The sequence below is a fragment of the Astatotilapia calliptera genome, chromosome 9 (genome assembly GCF_900246225.1).
Source record: "Astatotilapia calliptera chromosome 9, fAstCal1.2, whole genome shotgun sequence".
Lineage (NCBI taxonomy): Eukaryota > Metazoa > Chordata > Actinopteri > Cichliformes > Cichlidae > Astatotilapia > Astatotilapia calliptera.
In genome coordinates, this window is record NC_039310.1 from 14,418,137 (window position 1) to 14,434,567 (window position 16,431).

The 16,431-nt window shown below is 40.8% G+C and overlaps 1 protein-coding gene across 1 annotated transcript in view; it reads right to left on the reverse strand.

Moving 5' to 3' along the window:
- Positions 1-6,019: 6,019 nt before the first annotated feature.
- mllt10 (MLLT10 histone lysine methyltransferase DOT1L cofactor) overlaps positions 6,020-16,431 on the reverse strand; it is a 49,247-nt gene continuing 38,835 nt past the window's right edge. The window contains 10 exon segments of the mRNA XM_026179398.1: positions 6,020-6,357; positions 6,678-6,768; positions 7,089-7,112; positions 7,459-7,760; positions 9,005-9,060; positions 9,729-9,878; positions 11,190-11,374; positions 12,467-12,557; positions 15,895-15,976; positions 15,978-16,013. Of these exon segments, the coding sequence (XP_026035183.1) occupies positions 6,076-6,357; positions 6,678-6,768; positions 7,089-7,112; positions 7,459-7,760; positions 9,005-9,060; positions 9,729-9,878; positions 11,190-11,374; positions 12,467-12,557; positions 15,895-15,976; positions 15,978-16,013 (1,299 nt within the window). The 3' untranslated portion in view covers positions 6,020-6,075.

The following is a 16,431-nucleotide window of genomic DNA, read 5'->3' on the forward strand; positions in this document are numbered from 1 at the left end:
TTCATGTTCAATAAACCTGTGCAATTTGTGTTGATAAAATGTGACTTAAACATGTTTTGATGAAGTAATTTGAGCTCTTGGAATATTTTAATCCTTCACAATTTTTTCACTTTATCCCAACACCATTCAATAACTTTTACCCAATACTACTTGGTCACTTAAATACTACATGTTATCTTCAAATTACATTTTGCTATTATATTCTAGTATCAAATACACAATTTTCAAATGGAGGCCTTATAACAGATTGTATTGTTCTCTTCCAAGATGGTTGCTGGCATCCACCAGTAACCTTTAAAAACAAAATGTCTAATTTCACTGCATTGACAGTAGGTAAAGAATTAAACTGACATTACTCCTCCACTGAATCTATATAAATCAACAGTTAAATAATGTCAGTTCTTCCGTGTTCTCTGGAATCAATCACAGCAAAGAAATTAGACTGTTTCTTTTGAAAAATGTTACAGGACAATACAAAACATTCTATTTAAGGCCTCTGACGTCAAGATTCAGTTAAACAACAATTATAACTAAACAATTTGAGGAAATGTTAGTTTCCATTAACATTAAATTAGGTTACTGAATTGGCAAACACCTTCCTATTAACATTACCCATTTTACCCCAATAACTAAAGAAATTAGCACTTGCAGGTCAAAAACTTTATTCAAGAGACGCAAAAATAACATTGATACAGTGACTGTCAAAAATTACAGCACTGATCATACTGTGACATCTTGGTTCAAAACAGCATACTTAGAAATATTCAACGTTCTTTACTTCAACTGAATGAAACTGAAAATACCATTTCACACGACCCATATGGGATATTTAGACTGTATAACTGTTCACGCTACATCTCTTCACTAGTAAAAGAAAGAAAAAATACAAACAGAAATTGAAAAATGCTGCCAAACAGACAAACAGAGAACTTGTACAGAGCAAAAGGAAAAACAAACAACAACAACAAAAACAGCTTGTCCTCATGGCAGTTGCAGAGTATATAAAAATGAACCCTGCGATCTGCTCCTGGAATTGAGCTTCAAAAATGCAGCAGAACAAGTGTGAGATTTAAATGTCCTCTCACCTAGAGCTGATCACCTTGCATGCATAACAGTGAGCTTTCCTTGCAGGAGCAGTTTTGTCTTAGTTGTGAGCTTTTCTTGAGAGCTGAGTTGCATCCAACTCCATTACCACCCATTGAATCACCTCAAAAGTGTAGCAGAGCTGTGATGGGTAACTCATATTGAAGGAATAAAAAAGGTCCAAACAGCATGGCTACTGCAAAGGTCACGTTATCCAGATCTTGAAGAACTACTATACCCTCGATGATGATGCCAACATCAGAAAAGTCATTGCCTGGCGCATCTCTGGAGACAGATGTTCATTGTGGTTTTCTCAATCTGTGCAGTGGCCTCAGTCAAGTCCTGGTTAAACACAAAACATTTTTTTAAGATTCCCTTTTAAACTCATCTCTTTTGAATCTACCAGTTCTAATGTTAGAGTAATTTAAACCATAGTAAATAGCTATAGCCAAAGAGTTGCCTGCCATGCTGCCATTCATGGTCTAACAGAGTTTCTAAGAGAGAGTGAAAAACATAATAATTTCAAATGCTTTACATTAGTTTTTGTTAGAAAGACACCGGCCCATCAGAAATCCAGGTTATGTCACTCAGAAGATGTTAGAATTTAGACTTTCAGCCCCACAATTTGGTTAGCTGTTGGTCAGTTGGTCTTTTTTTTTTTTTTTTTCAAACAAAAGCTAATGTAAATATTGGGGGGATTTTTCTTTGTTCACTAGAATGACAAATTTAAAGTTTTTTCACACTGATGTGACCCCTAATACAGGGGTAGGGGTGGGGCCTCAAGGGCCGGCGGCCGAGTTCACTACTAGGCCTCATGTGAACTTCAAATTATTAAAGAGGACTACTGGTCCTAACCAGTCCAATGAGGATCAAGTGGATAACTAAATGCATTTTTAAATGTTGCAAAGCCACAATCTACTCATAAAACACTCACCATGAACTCCTGCACCAAGATGTTGCAATTGTCTTTCACACAGATGCGGAGCACTTTGATGAGACCCCCTTTGAGCATTAATGTCATCCTAAAGTATTATAACAAAGAAAACAGAGATTTGTGAACTTTTCAGTAGCACAGAAGAAAATGATCCCAGACAAAAACTTGACTTTTTAAACCAGTCAACATGCAACACCAGCATCTACAAAGCAATATCAAAAATTCCTGTTTGACATCAACTTTATGGATATATAGTTTCCAGAACATATATTTTTAAAAAAAGATAATTTTTTCTCAGTGGGCCAGTAAATGCATGACAAAAAAGAATGGCATCCTTTCAGTGGAATCAGTACTCACAGGTAATAGTTGACTGTTTCAATGGATGCAGCATAAAAATCTTTTACTGACCTAATGCACTTTGTAGTTAAAGAATTTTAAAGTTCTTACTGTCATCATGGCAGCTACATCCTTTAGCTTTGTGCACTGTTCCCCCGATCACTTTGCAAACACTTTCAGCAGACTGTCAGAGAGAAACTCAGCTCCGTCAGAAACCTTGACTGTAAAGGCATGGTTGGGATGCACTGGAATGCTGCATTTTATCTGAAATAACATTTTGAAATTTTGAAATAACAGCAGGCACTGTGCTTGGTTAATCAGTAATGTTTTGTTGAATAAAAACTGTGTTTCCAGATCTTATGGGATTAAAAAAATCCAAAGATGTTTGTTTCTGATTTGCAACCCAAGAACCCACAAGTTACAACCTCATTTTAGTTCAAGTGTGCATTAATGTGAGTCCAGTAATCACCTTTCTGACAATACATACAGGTATAAGTTAAACCTATGGCAGATTTTGGATTTCTCAGTTGTTTTAATAGGGTGGTCTATTTGTGTATGCATGCACCTAATAATTATACAAAACCTATTATAATTAAGTTACAGAAACCTTAAGCGAAAATAGAATATACTTTCTTACCATAACACCTTGAACCCACAATCCATCAGCTGACTCCTGGTGAAATGCAGAATAGATGTGGTCTCTCAATGTGCAGCAAAAAAAACAAAAAGAAAAGGACAGCAGGTGAGGGCAGGAGGGGTAGGGATGTAAGCTAGCATAATGCCGCTAATGATATTAGCTAAAGCTTTTCAATGTCCAAAATCTCACTAACACCACGGTGCAGTAAATACACAATGTAACTGAAGAGTCAGTTGGCAAATCTATTCACACAGAAAACCAAATTATGTTATGAGTGCCTCATAATTAGGTTTAATGTGATATTACGGCTCTTGTGCCAAAGACAAATTCAAATGAAAAAGCGCCAATTCTTTGACAACAGATAAAACAGCAAATAAGCTAATGGCTCTTTTTTAGCATGTTACATGGCGACACTCTAGACGTTTAACTACATTTGGCTGAAATATGGTAAAAATGAATTCAAAAAATCAAGACATACCAAAAACGTAGAGTTGGCTGCTCGACTTGACTGAGATGGATGCCTTTTTTGAACCACAATCCAAAGCCCGCGAGATGAAATCACGCGTGGTTTCACGAGATTTAACGTTGCTATCTTATTGACTTACTTCACCTGAACATGATATGAACAATTTAATACACCCTTTCTGCATATCATGTAGTTTTTACACTATATAGTTACATTTATCTTTAAAACATGAGGTAATTGTGTTAAATACATGCAAGATGCTTACATAAATCCAAGAGATGGCCAGTCCCTTTTTTTCAGTGTACAGATCAGCGTCACGGTAAAAGCAAACACATTTACAGCATGCGTGATTTTGTGATTTTTTTACTGATACTTTGATACAAACACCAAACGCTGCTCTTACTTAACCAGAGTGTTTCTTTAATTTTCTTTTTTTTTTTTTAAATACATTGTCAATCCCCCACCAATTTTTTTACACTCTTAGAAAATTTATCCAACAAAATGTGTGCACAGATGAAAATATGGTGCCCAGAGTATAAAATGACTTTCCATCAAGAAAATGGTGCAAAACATTAAAAAAAAGAAAAAAAGAAAAAAAAGAAACACAATGTCCCTGCACATATAAAAATAAATTAATACTTTTGTGTCCAGTCACTGTCAACCTTATTGTCTGGTCCTAAAGATTCACACACATGAACTGAGGCTTCATTGGCTTTCCTTCACACCAGCACGACCAATCATAATCACTTATGTACAACCAACGGCCAATGAGAAAGATTTATGTACACTTAACGAGGTAAAAACTGTGCCACCAAGTGCCCCCCCTGACACACTTCCTCCTCCCCTACAAACACCTATATACAACCACAACCCCTCCCAAATCAGCCAGCTAATAAGTAGCTCCTAGCTTTAAACACATGACAAAAATAGAAATCATTAAAAGGGTTTACAGCAAGATTAGACTGAACAGAGGAACAAAAGGAAAAAAAAAAACTTTACACAGTAGTACAAAATGATGCTAAATTGCAAAAACAAGCGGGCTTTTAAAATATATCATCTTATGCCCATTACACAAAACCTCCAGATAAATAGAAAGCACAACAAAGTTGGCTTTGATATTAGAGAATGCAGCAGAATAAAAGTTCCTAGTTTTGTTAAAGAGACGTCCAGCCTGAAGGACCAAGAGTTTTTGTAATCTGTTGCCTTAGCAACGCAGCTTCATTACCAGTAGCACTGTGAAAAATTGGGTAGAGTGACCAAGTGTTTCTTAATATATATATATATATTTGTTTGCTTTAAAAAAACAAAATCCCACTTTCCTCTTTTGGCCTCAGGCACTTGGGTTTGGACCCTGATTGGCCAGTCCTGACTGTTGTGGGTTTATAAGTGGCCGCTGCTGTCGGCCTTTTAGGTCCTGATAGGCTGGTCCTGCTCGAGAGGTAGGTGCAGCAGGAGGCTCAATCGGGAAGATGAAATGCAATCACTTCCACTTGCTGATAACCAACTGCGTGGTTTATCTCTGAAAGTGGATGTGTGACGTGGATTTAAGCATCTTTGTGAACATTCAACGTACTTTTTTGAATAATCTTTTTTTCTCCTCTTTTACATTTCTTTTCCCCGAATGATCCTCCTGTATCTGGCCCAGAGAAGAGACAGTCAAAAGCAAGGCTTCTGTGGTGACCATACGAGGCTTGGCTCACGGACATTAATGGATGTACGCAAACTGCGGGAAGGAGACACGGGGAGAGAAGGCAGCACTGAGGACGTGTGGGACATTTCCTCATTTAATAGTCCCTCCAGGACTGCTGCGAGACAGATGTCAATCACACATCTATGACTGGTAAGTCCTATAACAGGGAATTGTACTGTTGTCCTAATCATAATATTGCTGCCATTTTCTTTTCTTTTTTTTCCAAATGTTTGTAGTTCTGTGTGTGTGCCAGCTTGTGCGCTGCAGCACAACTGCTGGTTTGGCTGAAGCCCCTGAGAGAGTGAAACAGCAGAGAGACCAGACCATTACAAAAACATTAATTTAAAAAAAAAAAAAAAATGAGAGAGGAAAAAAAAAAAAAACCCAAAACAAAACCTGGAACAAGATTCGGAGTAGGAAACACCGAAGAAATAAAAAGAGTTTCTGGGAACCTGTCAGTCAACTGAACTGTTGAGAGAAGAGACTAAACACACCATGTACTGACAGTAACACACGTTCAGTTACTACCAGCAGTATTAAATAACTAAAAAAATCTTTAAGTAGACAAAGCAATCAAAATAAGGACTCAAAGCAGCTAAAAAGTCGTTAAATCAAATAAATAATACAAAATGACACAAAACGTGGTGTCGAGATCAGAACCTAAACTACAGACAGTCTTCTGTATAACTCCACACAGAGAGAGTGTGTGTGTTATGCTTTAACACACTGCTGGAAACAAATATCTAACATGAACACATTTTGCTCTCCTGCAGATGTTCTCATCACTAACCTACAAAGTTGACCAACAGACTGATCCCAAAAAACTCTGCGCATGTATATATATATATATATATTTATATTTATATATATGTAAAACAAAAAAACAAAACAATAAAAAGAAAAAAAGGAAACAAAAAGAACATATGCCGTCACGTCTTCTCTTGCCCTCCGACGCCCACGGCTTTTTCGGCTAGCCGAGGCTTCTGCGCCCCTGAGCCATGCGTGTCGGCGTGTGCGTGCTGCAGCGCCAGGAAGGGGTTGGCGGTGATGGTGCCTTGGCCCTGGCTCTGGGCGCCGGGCAGCAAGTTGTTGATGGGCAGCTGAGCGGAAGAGAGTGGGATGGAGGGAATCTGGGCAGAGGAGGAGAGGGACTGCAGCTGCTGGAGGTCCTGCTGCTGCATCAGTTGGTAGAGCAACACCTGCTGCTGCTCCTGGGGAGCAGAGGGAGGAAGGGGGAGATGCAAGGAGGGAGGAAACAAGGAGGAAGAATGAGAGAAAAAAGAAAAAGAAAAAAAAGAGAAGAGGATTAAGTGGAGGTGTCATTAAAGAAAAGAGTTGAAGGGGGGAACAGAGCGTGAGACAGAAGAAAAAAAGCAGGGGAAAGTGTGGAAAAGAGGGGAAGAAGAAGAGTTAATAAGCTAGGTGATTTAGACTATCGTCTAAAAGAAAATTGTAGCTCAGTGTCTTTGTGTTTAACTGTGTGTGATAGTAGTAAGTAATCAAATGTGCATAGTGTGTGTGTGTGTAGTACCACTGAAGGCTGTGAGGACAGCAGCTGGTGGAGCTGATGCTGCTGCAGGAGCAATCTCTGCTGCTCAGACAGCAGGCCAATTCGCGCCGCGCTGAGGAGACAAAGCACACTCACAGTGAGACAAACGCAATTAACACTGCCTGCACAGTACCAGACTGTTTAGCACACTTTTTAAAAACATTACAGGTCTGTGACGGTGAGAGTGACAGAAAATATTAACATTTATCTGTTTCTATAAGTTATAAAGAAAAACATGAGCTTATTTTTTGCTTCAAAAAACCCCCAAAACAAAACAAGAAAAGATTCAAACTCAAAAAAACATGCATGACTACAGCATTTCTTCACAAAGCTGACACACTGATGAAAACAGAGCTACGGCGGTTTGTGAAGTGGCACCAGCTTCTGCCTCACCTGGTCTTACTAGTTGCTGAGCTGCTAAAATCCATTGCGGAAGCAAAAAGACACAAAGAGGAAGAGAGGATGCAATAAAGTTCACATTTAAACTTCTTGGGAAGCCGAGACAAACATATTCCCGAACATTTTCAGTACTTAACTATGTGCTTATGTGAAAGGGCCTTGAAAATGTGAAGCTACTGACACCCATCTGGAGCTCTTTAACTCGCTGACAGTCAACCAATTTGTTGGGAAGGGTGATGTGAAACCGCATGTATTGATTTTATTATCATCAAAGGCTTCCAACACAATTCGCATCCCAGTGTTGATGCTTTATTAATCTGAAAAGGGCGCTTAATGTATTAGAGGAAGATGAAAACAGCCATACTTGTTATTGACGGGCAAAGTGACGCCTGTAGCTGCTCCTGTAGTGTGTGTGTGAGGGCTGGAGGTGCCGGCCGGCGTCTGGATCACGCCGTTCAGAGCCCCGACGATTCCACCCATGCCCAGCGCACTCCCTGCGCCCAGAGCCCCCATTAGCCCCGCCACGCCGCCCAACCCAGCCGGGGTCACCCCTACGGAGGCGACCCCATTGAGCTGTGGCTGAGGTGGACTCTGGGACACCGAGGGAGGTGTGGAGAGGGAGGAGGTGGAGCCACTACTGCTGTGACCACCACAAGATGCACTATCCTGAGGACCAGAAAGAGACTCCCATTAATGACAAGTCCTGCATTCAGAATCTGTAGCTATGTCCTAATTCATAGGCTGCATCCTTCAGAGGACCAGGCCTTCACGTTCTACATGGGCCGGGTCCTTCGAAGACCTAGAAGGCCGGAAGTGCAAGGCTGTGAAATGGGATGGTCTAGCCTTCAGATTTCGGGGGAGATTTTTGGGTCTCGGGGGAGTTCAATAAACTCAGCCGTCTGCTCCTCGCTTGCTAATATATAACAGAACACTGGAGTACATTCTCTACCATCTCACACTTCTGTGTTTTCTGTTTGACGTTTATTCAGCTGTGTCGAAACTATAACTTTAATCTCAGCCAAACCGATTTACTCAGGAACAAATAAAACACTGTAAAAAGCCAAACAATAACATTTTAAGTGACTTATATTTCATGTTTAACCCGAGTGAAAGACCGCGGGGATCTGAAAACGATGTGCCGGGAGTTTGCTGTTCTTGCCGGCTCTAGTGAGCCTTGACCACCCGGTCAGCTATCGAGCTGGTGGGTAACAGACACCTTCGAAAACGTTGAAGCACGTTTGCAAATATGTGATGTCTTGATAAACCAACCAGATATTTGAAGCTTACACAGCTACATTCTCGCCTGAAAACATCTTAAAAGTTTATTTGGTGACCCAGAAAAAGTAATAAGAGTAATATTAAAACTAAGTAGCTGCCGCCATTGTTGGAAACTGGCGCTATGAATTCTGGGATAGGTTAATGAAGGACACATTTGTCGGCCGCATTTGGAGCAGCCTTCGAATTGGGACAGCCTTCATTGCCTTGCTGTGACATAATCGACCTTCAAATACGGCCTCCGAAGGATGTGGCCTATTAATTGGGATATGCGTTATTTCACACCTTTTTGACATTAAATTAAAGCGATCATTACAGTTTGCTTAATTTACAATATTAAAGAATAAATAGAATAAAAGAAAAAACTTTCAAAGTCTACAAGCCTGTGAGTCAACTACAAAAAGTTCTGTTTATATTCCAATTTCTATTCTGACTTTAAATCTTGCCTCTGCCATTTGCCATAAATAAATTACTGAGTGTTCAAGACTAAAACTAACACTGAAACTAATAAAAAATAAATAAAAATAAAGCCACTCTGGAAAATCAAAACAGAAATCAAAACAAAGCATAAAAACTAGTTCGAAAACACAAACTCTGCTGACTACAGAGGAGTCAAACCACGAATTTGTCCTTACCTGAGTCGCCACAGGTAAAGATGAGTCAGCTGCTCCCGGCTGGGCTCCCTTCACATCTGCGGATAACCGAAAGGTTAGACATGTCTCAGTAGGGCCAGTCTAAAAAATGTGAAACCTGCTTTTCAAGTTCTAGAAATTTTCTGTGCTAAATGACGTCAGCCAGCAACAATCCATCTTTTCGATCGGGAACAAGAGAGTAGCTCAGTCAGATCTTAAAGCTGAAAAAAAATAACATGTGCAGATGCAAGAATCTGAATAACTTTGATATAAACACATGCATGCATCAGGCTGTGCTATGGGAGGAAGGGAAGCTGGCAGAGGCAGGGTGATGATGGTTGTTACTCATACATCCTCCAAAATAGTGTTGCAGGCCACATTCAAACCTTTCATGCCAACAGTATTGGACTGTCACATTTTCAGAAATATAACACACCCTCCGTGCAAAAATTTCTTGAACGATAACTTTAGGTGTCGTCTTGGCCTTTAAATTCCCGAGCTCTCAATCTGATCAAGCATCTGTGATATTTTTTTAGTCCATGGAGGTAACATTTTAAGGATCTCCTGCTGCCATGCTTGATGCCTGATACCACAAAACACATCAATGGGGGGGCAGCTGTTTCAGTGACACAAAGCAGACCTGCACAATGCCAGGCAGGTGCTGTGGCTCACTGGTGTGCATCATTCACCTTGATTTCTAAGTAAGTAAGTAAGAGTGTCTGTGTACCCAAGGAGGCCGTGGCAGGTGTGAAAGGCACTGATAGCTGTGCGCTGAGAAGCTGCAGTCTCTCTTTCTTCATGGTCAGAGTTTTTATCTGCTCCTCCAGCCTCCTGTTCTCCTCCTGGAGCTGGTGCAGAGACTTCAACATGCTCACCACTGAGAAAGAGAGAGGGAACAGAAAAAGCAGCGATTTTTATTTCCTGCTCCAAATATTCTGTAATAGCTCCGCTCTGAATTTTCAATTTACTGCTCTCCACACCTGTGTGAGAAAATAAAGACTTCAAAATTGCACAAATGAAATAAAACTCAGCCCCGTCAGTCTGCAGTCAACACTGTTAGCCCACTTGTTGTTTTAGCTGCACCACAGTGAAGGTAAAATAACCAGTGCTGGTGCTGGGTTATATGCTGGGATGAATCTTTACAGGACTGACCCTTTCACCAATATCCTTACTTTCTAAAAGGCCACTCATTTTCTAAATCTGCCTTTTCTTATACCTCACATTAACAACACACACAGTGACGATCAGACAGATACTCAACACAGACATGTCAGAGATCAAGGTCAGCTACAGTGACCTTGCGCCTGCACGGACTCTGTGTCGGGGGAGGAGGAGGAGGGTTTGCAGATGCAGGAACTTAAACCTGACTCATCCGATTGAAGGACAGCCTTTCTAACGACCAGGCTGCCATCCCCCTTTTTCATTTTCACTTTATTGATCCCAGAAGGGATGTTCAGATAGGTAGATAACCAGCAAGAGATTGACAGGTGCAACAATAACAGATAAAGTGAAAATGTGACTGAAAGAGGGAGCGGCTCTGCACAACAGCTCGAAGGCAAAGAGCCGACGGATCAATTGACACAGAGAAGGAAATGGTGAAGTGGACAAAGTGTATGAGTGCGTGTGAGGTAGGAGATTAATCTCCTGTCATTTTTGAAATGAAGAGAATTCACCTTTTGTTTTCATACTGCCTTTGTTTGATTTCAGGCCTTTTGCCTTATACTGTATCTTTTAAATAGAGAGTAAAACTATTATTTGGGTTTTTTATGTGACTTATTTGTTAAATAAAATGCTGTGAGGGTGTCACAGGTAGAAATAAAATCCATCTGGTGAGAGACTTAAATGGAATTAACAAACTCATAAGTGTGTATCAAACAGAATCATCCGATTTCAAAAGGCTATATTTTTTAAAGTAATGGATATAAAAGCTTTTGGTATATTTTACATACAAAATTTTCACAAGTGCTCCACATCCCTGTGGACACCCGGCATTAGTCCACACAATAGTCAAACTCGTCCCATACTTTTGCAAGCATGTCTGGAGTCACTGCAGCCACTGCTACCAATAATCACTCCCTGCTTAGAGGCCTGTTTTTCAGTAGTTACTGGTGAGCAATAGTCTGAAATCGGACGATTCTTTTAGGTAACCTTGTAGTTTTAAGGATGCTTGGTGCTTGCGTCTTCTCACCGTCTCCTTGTGCTCCCTGCTGCAGCAGGAAGCTCTGCCCTTCGTTCCACTGCCTCTCCAGGAGCTGCTCAATGCTGGTGGCCACTGGGGGCAACGTCTCCCCACCTCCTCCCGCCCCTAGCAACCCCGGCCCCGGCAACGACCCAGAAGAGTCATAGCGGATCTGCAGGCCACCAATCGGAGAGCTGAATGTAGGGGAAGAGAGAGAGAGAGTGCATTGATAGAAAAGGAGAGATGGAGAGGTCAATAGGGAGATTAACGACCTAACATAAACGTCAGACAAACATAGTCACTGCTGGCTATAAAACTACATCAATTTGTTGTTACAGTGGCCCCTAATGAAAAGGGGCCAGGCTTTCTGTCTGCGCGTGAGAGCTAGAAAAAGACTAGGAGAGAGAGGAAGAAAGAAGACATGCAACAGGGGGAGACAGACAGAGAGAGGGAAGTGCACTGTCTTGATGCGATAAATCTCAGTGTGCACTGAGACAAGCTGTTGGAGCCTGAGGAGAGGAGGAGAGGGGAAAAGGGGAAATAAAGGACACCGGAAGAGATGACTGAGCCGTAGGGGTGCAAACGGCATCTTATTTTCCCCTATTGTGGAATGTAAAAATATGACTTAACTCACCACTCGCACATGAAACTTTAAAGAAGCTTAAACAGTCTTAAAGTCGCCTCATTTTGCTACAGTGTTTCCTTTTGCAGTTAAATGTCATTTATCCTAAATTTAAGACCAAAAATTTAGATTTAAAAATAAAAAATAAAACCATATATAACCAACCTTATCAAGTGAAATCACCCATTCCACAGACAATAGCGGAAACAAAAAAAAAAGTTTATCTGTATGATCAATTTCCCCGTGATCCTGAATGATCCATGCAAACATTCCAAAATGGAGGAGATACAATAACTCATCACACTGTCCTTAAACACAAGAAGACAAGAAAAAAACATCTAACTGGACTTGAAGGATGGTTACCACCTTCAAAAACACAAGTTATCGATGGCTGAGAGAGCAAGAATTGCCTGTAGGGGCAAGAGCAAAAGAGAGAGTGTGCATGTGTGTGTTTGAGGAGTGAGAGGAAGAGAGGGGAGATGAGGGGGCCAGCAAAGGGAAAAGCAGAAAGGGGGAGGGGGGGATGGGTGAAAAAGGGGGACCAGTGAGGAATGTAAATGGTGAGGGAGTGCTGGGGAGGGTATCTGTGTGTGTGTGTGTGTGTGTGTGTGTGTGTGTGTGTGTGTGTGTGTGTGTGTGTGTGTGTGTGTGTGTGCGCACTCACCGCGGGGTGGTCTTGGGAGAAGCTCTTATGGAGAAGCCCTGAGCTCCGACACAACCGCCGCCGCTGCTGCTGCCGTCTCCCGCCTCCTGATCTGCACACAGACACACACACAGAAAAAAAAAAATCAATTGGACGAGAACACGGACAGAAGATGTTTTTCTGTTGTTAGGATGAAATTATGGAATAATGTTGACATGAGCATAAAAATGTGGAATTCATTTGTGGTCTTTAAATGAATGCTCTACAAATTTTGGAGGGTTAGATGTGAGAATAAAGACGTTTATCTGTTTGTTATTTTATTTTAGTTTCCTACTTGGAAGTTAGGGTACTTTTAATGATCAGAATACAGACCAGGCATAAACATAAGCATTACAGCATGAGCCTGTTCAGTCATTATTTGTAATATAGGAATGGATCTTAGACCAACTGCTTTGCACAATATATGCTGACATAAAAATAAATATATCCACACAGAGCCGGCTGAAGTTGAATGTGAAAGCGCACTCACAATACTGTTTGCAGGTTATTTTTTTAAGCCACCAGTCAAGACAAAAACAAGAATAAAAAACACGCTTCTTCATTTATTTAGGCAAGCAAACAATACAGACTGCAAAGCATCCCAGACATCCGTAACAACCCAGCTTTCCTGCTTTGTTTTCTATCCTCGGGCTCTTTGTGATCACCTGCGTTTTAATACAGCCAGACTCATCGTTCGGTCGTTTATTTCTGTTTCCTGGCAGAGAAAATGAGTCATTTAACTGTGGCTTGTAAATACTCTTTGCATAGTGTTGCAATGCTTAAAAATTGATCATTCAAATGTCTTATAGGGAGCTTCACACACTGATCCAGACCGGAGACTCTGAGCCTTCTTTAACGGCTTGGAAAATCACACATCAGGACATTTGTTAAAGTTTGACAATTTGTTAAAAACGCAGTTTTGAGCTCAAGACATGTTTCTGCTCCAGGAAATGACAGATTTGTCTTGACCCCAGCTGTAAAACATAGTTAAGTAGGGTGGATCTTCATCGCACTGCAGAGCAGTTACACAGCACAATCACTCCCAATTAACTATATTTGGATTTCTTTAATTTTTTAATTTTTAAAAACACTTTAGTTATAAAAGAAAATATGTGATGGTTAAAACACTAGTTAATTTTGGAGATACATACAGGGGTGGCAGTCTGCATGACCCGAGACACACTGGAATTTCACCCCAGGCGTACAACATTATTTTTCAAAAGCATAATTGTCCTCTACCACACTAAAGCAAATTGCCGTTGTTCCTGGATTTATCCACTCTGGAGTATATTTTTTCAAGGGTCCGGGATGATAAAAAGAAGTGAAGACAGAGGACCCTTTTCAAGTTTTTCTGTTTTCCCTCTGACCCAGGCTACATGCGCTGCAATACTGTGGGCTCTGCAATCTACAAAACTCTCTCTCTCTCTCTGTATCTCTTTCAAACACAAGCCTTCATTCAAACTGCATGTGCTTCCCTCTCTACCTTCTGTGAGAGTCTCTGTCTCTCCTCCCTCTGGGCCCCTGGCCAGACGCTTCTTTTCATTTTCCTCAGTGAGAGTAATGAATCACACATGCACACAGACTTTTGCATTTACACACTCACACAAACTCCCCTCTACTTAAGACAGTCAATCCCAGCTTTTACCCCCACCAGGTCACCACTCCAGTCCCTCGCTCTCTTCTTTTTCAAGTCCTTTTTTCTGTCGTAACCCTTTTCGTCCCTGGCACCTCCCTCCAGACACTCAAAAGCAAAGAGAAACGGCTGCCAAAGTAAACAGGCTGCATGCATACAAACACACGCACACACACACACACCTTGCACGTTTACGCTCACATGACCCTTACTAGCCGACAAACAGAACTTCATGCTTATGTAGCCGCAGACACGTGTTCTCCACGTCTGTGTGCTTAATGTTATGGTAAGGAAATATCAATGTTCATTAAGGCTGCTTAATGATTATTTTCATTACTGGTTAGTGCAGCTCAATGAAGTAATAGGTCAATCAAGTGAAAATAAATCTGCCACTATTTTAATAATGAATCAACTGTCAATATTCCAAAAATAGTCTGTTTCCAAATATAGGGGGGAAAATATACAATACTTGTTTGCTGGTTTAATATCTGAATATTTCACCTTTTGCACAAAGAAATTTTACTGACGCTAAAGAAAATCTAATCAATAAAGAAAAACCACTGGCCTATTAATTCATACTATGTTTATATTTAAGTTTCACTTAAAATTAAAGTGGAGAACATTTACAATACTCACATCTGAAATTGTGTAAACGGCAGAAATGACTTCATATTGAATTATACATTTAATTTAATTACAAATTAAACACATTTCCAATTGGAAACATTTAACTTTACACAACAGCATAGCGCGCGCACACACACACACACACACACACACACCCGCGCACACACACACACACACACACACACACACCTGAAACAACTTACAAAATTAAATATGGTATAAAATCTTTTCCTTTCTTAATTACAAAAAGAAAACAGTTGTTGTTGGGGTTTTTTTTTGTTTTTTTGTTTGTTTTTTTTAGAGTTTGCAATCAAAATGTTCATTTTCATGAATTATATATAAGGTTTGCTGAACACACTGAACCTGCCTGGTAGCCTGTCCGTAGTTTCTAAAAAACACAAACCAAAAAACCGCTGCACTCACTTCTAAAAACGTGCTGATGTTAATAACTTGACATGCATGATTTGCACCCATTAAAAATAGGTGCTTATAAAGTGAGGTAAACAGATTTAGGTCTCTGGATCACATACACACATGGACACACGCATGAACGAATGCGCGCGCACACACACACGCGGCCCCCTGTCAGTCAGCCTGATTAGTGAGCTGACCTGCGGGTCAGCCTGGATCTGGCTCTGATGACTGCTGACCGGCAGCAGGAACTGCTTCCTCCTCTGCACTCTTTATTCGCCTCTTTTCTCTTGCTTCTCGTCTCTTTGACCAACCAGATGTCTTGCATCAGGAAACGGCTACTCTTGATTACTAAAGTCTCTCGTAACTCCCTCATCAGCTCCTCTGCGCTGAACAGACAACACAAACGGACTTTCTCTCTACCTCTGGAGCTCCTGCCGGCTCCAGGAGGAGCATTTCCTCAAAAAGAGCCTATTTTTTTTTCTTTCATACTGATTAAAGTTTATCAGAAAACAAAAAAAAAAGAGAAAATAGAGGAAAACCTATGCCATTTAACTAGAACTGAGTGGGAGGGGCTTAAGAATATCACTGACCCTTGACCTTTTTTGCGGGATCAAGGGGGCATTGACCTATCAATTATCTCCGTGTCCTTGTCGCTCTCTCTCTCATGCACACATTTTATTTTTTCCACATGCGCACAAACAAACATGCACTGCTGCATGAAGTGTTGCTGCTGTACCTGCCGGTGAGGCTTCGGACTGTGCGATGAGCGCCGCCATGGTCGAGTTGGGGTTCAGCCTGTTGCCAAACATGTGGGGGGGGGGCCAGGTTGAAGACAGAGCCTGGGAGAGCGCTCACCTGTGGACGGAGACAAACAAACAGTGACACATGAGACACAAGAAGCCACATTTTCTCTCTGATTTGACTCTTTATAATATAATGGCTAAACCAGCAGTTTTCAGATAACCGCATGATTGTTCTTTTCCACTGAACCATCTGAGAAGTCATGCTTGGAAAAAGGCAGGCAACTTCAAAAAAAGAAAAAAAGTGCCAACTGACGGCATGAAAGGCAAAATTTAAGCTGGCAAGACCGATTCCCTCTTGATCATAATCTCACAAATTTTGCAAGAATCCAGCTGTAAACTTTTAGAGTGAGAAAGAAAGTTTCCCACATTACAATCACGTGGTGATTCAGGTTTTAACGGTCTGAGTGTCCCAAGAAACGCGTTTTAAAACGTTGAATAATAAATGAATAAACCTGGGACACATCAGATTG